The following is a 7233-nucleotide window of genomic DNA, read 5'->3' as shown; positions in this document are numbered from 1 at the left end:
GGCTGTTAATTGTCCTTGAGACCTTTTTACACTCATAATGGTCCACAATTCCTGCTTATTAAGATGGATACATGCAAATAGCTTACTGGACTGGGACTTAAGTGTTCCAGAGGTTAAAAACCAGGGCTAGAAGTATGTGCTGTATCACATCTACCTAGTTGATGGTGGTGTACGGGCACCTGTTTCTCATTCTGATGGTCACAGAGCTCAAACCTGCCGTGGTAATGAATATAGTTCATTCTCCATGATAAATCAGTGTAATTTGGGAGAAAATGTTTTTTGGGGAAATTCCACATTTTGGTAAAGAGAAGGAAAGCTATGTCTGGCAGGCTGTTTTATGTATGTATTTTAAATGATGGCTGTTTTTGAAGCTGCTCAGAGTTTTCAAATGTTAAAGTATTTCTGTTGGAGATGAATTACCAAGCAGAGTACAGGTAAGGCAATCAAAAGTGCAAGATAAATATAATGTGTCCAATGGCATTTTAATACCTGGATATCAACACCACACACACACACGTGTACGTGTACATGGGGGTAAATATAAAATATGTGTATTCAGTATGGTCCTAATAGATTTGTTTTCACTCTTTTCAGGATAGAAAACCAGTAAAAAGGTATGTACTTGGATAGCAAAGATGATGGAGCAATCTCTAGAAATCTAGAGATGGAGCTGACTCAGACATCCTCTCCACACCATGCCAACTTGCCTGGAAAGGTGGCTGCTGAACCAATTGCCAGCAATTTCAACGAGTTGCGGCTGTTAAAGGAATTTCATGGAATGATGTCTGTTCAGGGACAGCCACAAAAACCCTATCAAAATGGAGCAATAAGGCAGGATTGCTGTGTTCCCCTTGGGAAAGATTTCAGCCCACTCGCCATGCAGGGGAGGTAAGGGCAAGAACAAACTGAATCAGTTTCTTTTATTGAAAGTTGGTTTTATTCCCTTACAGTGTCGATAAAATATATTTTATTTAACATCTTTCTAAAACGTATGGAGTGAAAAGCTTAGTAGGAATTTATAGCAGTCGTAATTGCCTAGAGATCGTGACTGGCTCAGCAGGTTCCTGGACTAATATCCACTTTTACAGCTGCTCTGCATCGATTTTGCTGTTTTACAAATCTGAGACCTGGGTTCTCTTTGCCATTCTGTTTGTTTTGTGATGGGTTTGTTTAACCGACAGAGAGAAAACATCTTTGTTTTGATAAAATGACACACAAATTAGCAAACTGCTTCACAAATCTACATCAAGGCAATAAGCTGCATCACTGCTGAGAAGGGCAATACACATAAAAAGACACTAATAATGCAGTCTTGAGAACAAGCACAACATAATACCATACATGATCATTTAGGATCTGATTACCTGAGATCATTAGCATCTGCTAGGAGATGTTCTTTACACTCTCATTACAGCCAGTGTGGCAGAATCAGGCCCCAAATGTGTGCAATTCTATTTTTATGTTTAAAGTGGGGACTCCAAAATATTGCAAATGGCTGTATAAACTTTCCACCCTCATTTTCATTTTGCTAAAGAATTTTGACTCTGGAAGGTAGCAATCTCTGAGCAGCTGAGACCCAATTATCATGTAGAAAAATCTGACCTGAAATAAATAGAATAAGCACCCCAGTGAGAGTGGGGGTGGAAATGAAAGACACATTTAGAACTGCTGTCGAGAAACTTCAGTGGTTCTGAGGATTCTTGATGTCTCTTACATAGATTTATTTAAGGCTAGTAGGGACCATGGTGCTAATCTAGCCTGGCATTCTTCTTAACACAAGCCACAGAATTTGTGTTTCATTCCACCCAAAATGAAATGTTTCATTTAGATTTTGAGCATTTTAAAAAATGTTTTTGCATTTTAAAAAATTGCAGAAAATTTCAAAACAAAATAACTTTTGAACTGAAAGAAGTTTCATTTTGAAACTGTTGAAGTGAAACATTTAGACTTCTTTGGAACTCTTTTGCTTTTTTGACGTGAACAATTCAGTGAAACTGACACAAATCCATGAAATGTTTAGGTATGACCAAATAAACACTTTTGGGGGAAAAAAAAGTGCTCTATAGTGATATAAAAATATACTCTTACTTGAAGAACTGATTTTTTTTCCTATTCTGTTTCCTGTTTGTTGGGCCTTTATATGTCTGTGGGAAAGAAGCTGAGTTAGGGATTTATCATGTGATACAGCATGGCCAGAGGGCATCAGGAGAGGGTTAGAAGGGAGCCTTATTCCCTGTAGAGAGAAGAAAGTTTTCTACAAATTCATTAGAGCACCTGAAGCCAATTAGAGACTTGAAGCCAGTCACATGATAAAAACCCCCTGCTTCAATCAGACAAGAGGAGGAGTTGAAGCAGAGAGGATTGGTGTTGGAGCAGAGAGCAATTTGGAAGGAAGCAGAGGAGAGTTTGGAGAAGTGCTGCGGTGGGCTAAGAAGACCAAGATCCTAGGTAAAGGGACACCTGGTTTGTGCAGAGGAAGCCCCACAAGCTGAAGGGCAGGAGAGGAAAGTAGCCCAGGGGAAGGAACCGCTAGTTCTAGTGGTTTATCGCTATCCCTAGGGCCCCTGGGCTGGGACCTGGAGTAGGGGGGTGGGCCCGGGTCCATCCCTCTCCACTCCACTCCTCTAGGACACTAGTGGGGCAGTTAATACCCCAGTTCAGGGGCAAAAAATGGTGCCCTAAACCGTGCCTCCTTGCCTTCCCCCCCTCCCCCCAAGAAGAGAAAGCACAAAACCCATCATAGTAGTGCCGGCAATTTGCCACAATTGTAATTTGTCCAAAATAGCTTTCAGAGGGAAATGTGGAAATCTTTAACAATTGAAAAGAACTACAATAACAAAAATAATTAATACATTAATAAAAATCAACTCGTACTCCATTTTATATTTTTCTTCTGAGTATTTATACAAAATCCCAAGGAGTTTGGGAACAAAGTCAATTAATGTAAAAGCTCCTTAATTTTGAGTGCAGCAGGAATTATTATTGGGCTGATGGAAGTCAAGATGTTTCAGAAATATGATAACAGTAAGTGAAATGTGAGAAAATGGGCTGCGGTGTCTTGGGGAACTTGAAAATCTTGGATGTGTCAGTACTGAATAGTGCTGATAAATACAGTGCTGATATGCAGGGACTGCACGGTTAATAAACATGGTATTATGAAGTTGAAAACAACAGAAGATAGAGACATTAGAGATTTAAAAAGATGTATTAGATCCATTGAGTCCACCTTTCTGCAAATCCATGTCTTGTGGTAACAACCATTTTCCGATTAAGTAAAATGTAGTTACTGTGAGTGTTTTTCAGATAAATGTGCAATTACCGTGTCATCACCATATCATATTAGAGAATTATGTACTCCTAACTTTTTATAATAAAGCATTATGCACTGGAAAAGGGTCTGCTTGAAATCCTCAGCTGTTCTAGCCCTCTCTTCCCCCACACCTCAATACAATTTCAGATTTCTACATGCAAATGCCTTTGACATTATAAACGAATCTTGCAGCATTTTTAACTCCCACATTTTTTTATCATGCATTTTATCCAGTCTTCTGATAGCAAAAATCTGCATTGAACAAGTGATGATTTCAGGTGAAATATTTGCAATAATAGAACATTCAGGCTTGGATCTTGCAATCACTTATACTTGTGCTTAACTTTCCTCCGAGTAATTCCATTGAAATCAATGGGACTACTCCTCATACTAAAATTAAACACATGAGTAAGTCTTTGCAGGGTCAGGGCCCCAACCTATATCTCTGTGCAATTCCAGAGTAATGAAAATGTCACTTCTGATGTTTAGTGTGATGCTTACAGATGAAGAGTACTACTGATTAAAAAAGGTGAGGAAACAAACAAACAAACTGTCTTAGTCATAGGAAAGAAACCATTACTTTGACATGTCTGTGCAATTTGTTTTAATGTATCTATTTAAGTTAAATTGGTTAATTATCTTTCAAGGATAATAATCTCAAGGTGTCTAATTTTTCAAATGTATGCCGAAGCAAGCTGTTTCATGAAGCTATTTAAAAGGATTGAGGATTTACTTCAGTCAATAAAAGAAACTTTAAGAAATTGTTCTTAAATTAACTGGCCAATTTTATTTTTGGGAGGTGGATGTCAATGAGCCATCCTTTGCATTTGACCTTCATTGCTGTAGCATGCTGAGGTGCCGACTTTCTAATGTGCCAGGGGGTGCTCCCCACGGCTCCGCCCCAGGTCCTGCCCCCACTCCACCCCTTCCCCCAAGACTTCTTCCCACCCCATTCTGCATGCCCTGCACTCGCTCCTTTCCCATCCCTCCCAGCACCTCCTGCAAGCTGTGGAACAACTGATTGCGGAGGGCAGGAGGTGCGGGGCAGGGGGAGGGAGAGGCACTGATTGGTGGGGCTGCCAGCAGGTGCTGTGTGGAGGTGGAGGAGCTGATGGGGGAGCGGGGGGGATGCTGGTGGGTGCTCAGCACCCATCATTATTTTTACATGGGTGCTCCAGGGCTGGAGTCGGTGCCTATGGTAGTGTGTACATACCATGGAGGGTGTTTTGCCTCCAGTTTAGGTACTTCAGGCTCATGCTTGTTCAAGGGTTTGAGGCCAGTTGTTAAGTCTTCATTAGATTTGTCCCTTTAGCCTGAGCTGCCATTTTACCTATCAAATCCTCTAACTTCAGCTTTCACTCTGATGTCCCATCTGGCTCTCTGGCTTCCCTCTTCCTCTTCCTAACCTCATTTGACTTACAGCCCTGGATCAACCACCCTGGTGACTACTGGGACCTTTGCTAAGCACTGCTCCCACTTGGATCTCTTATTCAATATGTTCTCCTTTCTGATCACCACCTTATTTCCTTCAGTATCGGTCACGTGTCCCCTGGCTGCACAACTGGGTCTTTTAGAACTCCAATTTATCAACCTTTTTTGACTATTTTTTTTTTTGCAACTCTCAGCACCCTTCTTTCCTTTCTTCTCCATGCCAGCACAGGTGACGCCTTCATCATCACTCTCTCCTTCCCCACCCTTAACTCCTTCATTCCTCTCTCTCTTCCTACTCTACCCACATCCCCAGTTCTAGTTCAGACCTCTCACCTGCTTCCTGTGTTGCTTAGTGTTTCTGGAGAAAATCCAGTGACCACACAGTTTTCCTCTGTTCTCCCCTCTATTGAGGGGAGAAAGAAAGGGAGGCAGAGAACAGAGTTTCTTGCCCAGCAGCTCTTCAGTGTTAAAATCAGCTCATGTGATACCTATGTGTCTGTCTCCCTGACATGGAGGACTGTGAATGTGTTGGCATCAACTTCTGTTGATACTCCCTCCCATGTTGATAGGAGTGAGAATTGATGTTAGTGTTGGTGCCTCTGTTGGTACCCATGGGCTATTTTTGTTGCCGTCTTGTTGGCGGACCCTAGTATGGCAACTTTCCTTATTACTCCTCTTCAGAGTTTGGCACCAGAGCCTCTTCTGGGAAAGGCTAAACCTCAATTCCTGAAACCTTGGTCTCAGTTTTGCTACCATTGGTAATGGAGCTCAGAATCCATGCCAGAGATCTCCACCAAAGTCACGGTAGTTTTGTCAATTCTCTTTCAGGACAAAAGAGTTGTAGAAAGGACTTGAAGACCAGGGCCTGATCCTCAGCTGGTATCAGTCAGTTAGCCTCATTGACTTCAGTGAAGTTTCACGGATTTACAGGAACTGAGGATCTGTCTCCTGACATTACAGAAGAGCCAGCTTTTTTCCTTCTAGTAACAAAATGGGAACCCTGTGCTGACCCAGTTCCTTTAACTTACACTTTCTCCTAATATCCTGCACAGAAACCATCTCCTTTCTGAGCTTTGCATTCTTAAATAACTCATCATTCACAAGTTGGCATAAGAAACAGACGTCATTATGCATTTCTGGTTCTACTGCAACTAGTTCCATTTTCCCCTTTCTCCATCTGCCCATATTCCTCCAAAGTCATGATGATTGTGGTCAAAGGTGGTCACCATCGAAAGGTCAGGATATGCTGTCAGTAGCATCTACAGTTATATTCTACAGGAGTTAAAACAAAATTAGGGATATAAAAATGCTCTAGCTCATAAACCAACTACTAACTGAAAGGGTTAGGAGGAAATTTCCATTATGGGCAATTTCATAATTTTGCACTTCTGGGCTTCTTGTATATTTCTCTGAAGCATCTGGTATCTTGTACTTGCAGAAGCAGTGTACTGGACTTCATTAAATTGAACAGCGGACTGATCTGATATAATATTTCTTATGTTCTTGAGTTATGGGTTGTCTTACTGATTCAACAGTTATCACACATACTTTTGTTGTAATATGTAGTGCTGTTGAAATTTAAATGTACTGTAAACAATGTCTCTGCTTTGAAGATACTCTATTAATACACATTAGTCTGTTAAAAGCATAGTCATTTTAGTTCTTAGAGTTGCACTGGCCCTATAGAAATGATTTCTGTACCAGAATTCTGCTCTCATATATTCAGGCACATCTCCTATTGGAGTCAAGTTGCAAGCACATGTCTGAAGTCAGCGTTTAGCCTTCAGTTACATTACATCACAAAAAATGAATGATGTAAAGTCTAGAGGCCAGGTTCACTGATTTGATATACTCTGACTGCTTTGCACTACTTCAGTGATGTGAGGCAGCCATAAATTCATCTTAAGTGGTGAATCTAGCCCAGTGTGTTGGAACTACTTTTCAGGCTGCCACTGGTGGATGGCACTACAGTCACAACAAGTTCCTTTCCAGGTGCCTCTGCTGAGCACCAGTTGTCACCTCTGGCCATAAGAAGAGGCATCTCAATAGCATGAATGGCAGGTTAGGCCACCTTCACAGAAAAAGGGCTAAAGACTTGCTGTTTTGGTACATAAAGCTGAAATTCTCCTTTACATATCTCAACCTGGGAGGCAGAAGAGGAGGCCTACAGGTGTGGGCTTATTAGGCCCCAAAGGCCAAATCTGATTTAATCAGAAAGAAGACATGGTCAGAATTGTACTAGGCATGTCTCTTCACTTTGAGATGTCATTCAGACCTGAATCTGAAAAGCTCAGGGCATTTTGGGGCTGGGAATATAAAAGAGAAAGACAGAAAGAAACCTGAGCACAAGCCATTTCTTCAAATAGCACTTTGGGCCCTTTTCTCCTGCTTTGGATGTAATGGCTGGCCAAACCTCCCTTTGGCTATCCTGGTAATTACATAATCTGTTTTTAAGGCAAGTCAGAAATTGGCCATTTTCAAGTAGAAATCCT

The 7233-nt window shown here is 41.3% G+C and overlaps 1 protein-coding gene across 1 annotated transcript in view; it reads left to right on the top strand.

The window, feature by feature from the left end:
* The first annotated feature begins 596 nt into the window (after positions 1-596).
* OCA2 (OCA2 melanosomal transmembrane protein) overlaps positions 597-7233 on the top strand; it is a 275411-nt gene continuing 268774 nt past the window's right edge. The window contains exon 1 of the mRNA XM_043492950.1: positions 597-888. Coding sequence (XP_043348885.1) covers positions 617-888 — 272 coding nt within the window. The 5' untranslated portion in view covers positions 597-616. The remainder of the gene's footprint in view (positions 889-7233) is intronic.

This window comes from Dermochelys coriacea, chromosome 1, assembly GCF_009764565.3.
Source record: "Dermochelys coriacea isolate rDerCor1 chromosome 1, rDerCor1.pri.v4, whole genome shotgun sequence".
Lineage (NCBI taxonomy): Eukaryota > Metazoa > Chordata > Testudines > Dermochelyidae > Dermochelys > Dermochelys coriacea.
This window is presented reverse-complemented; position numbering and strand designations above follow the sequence as displayed.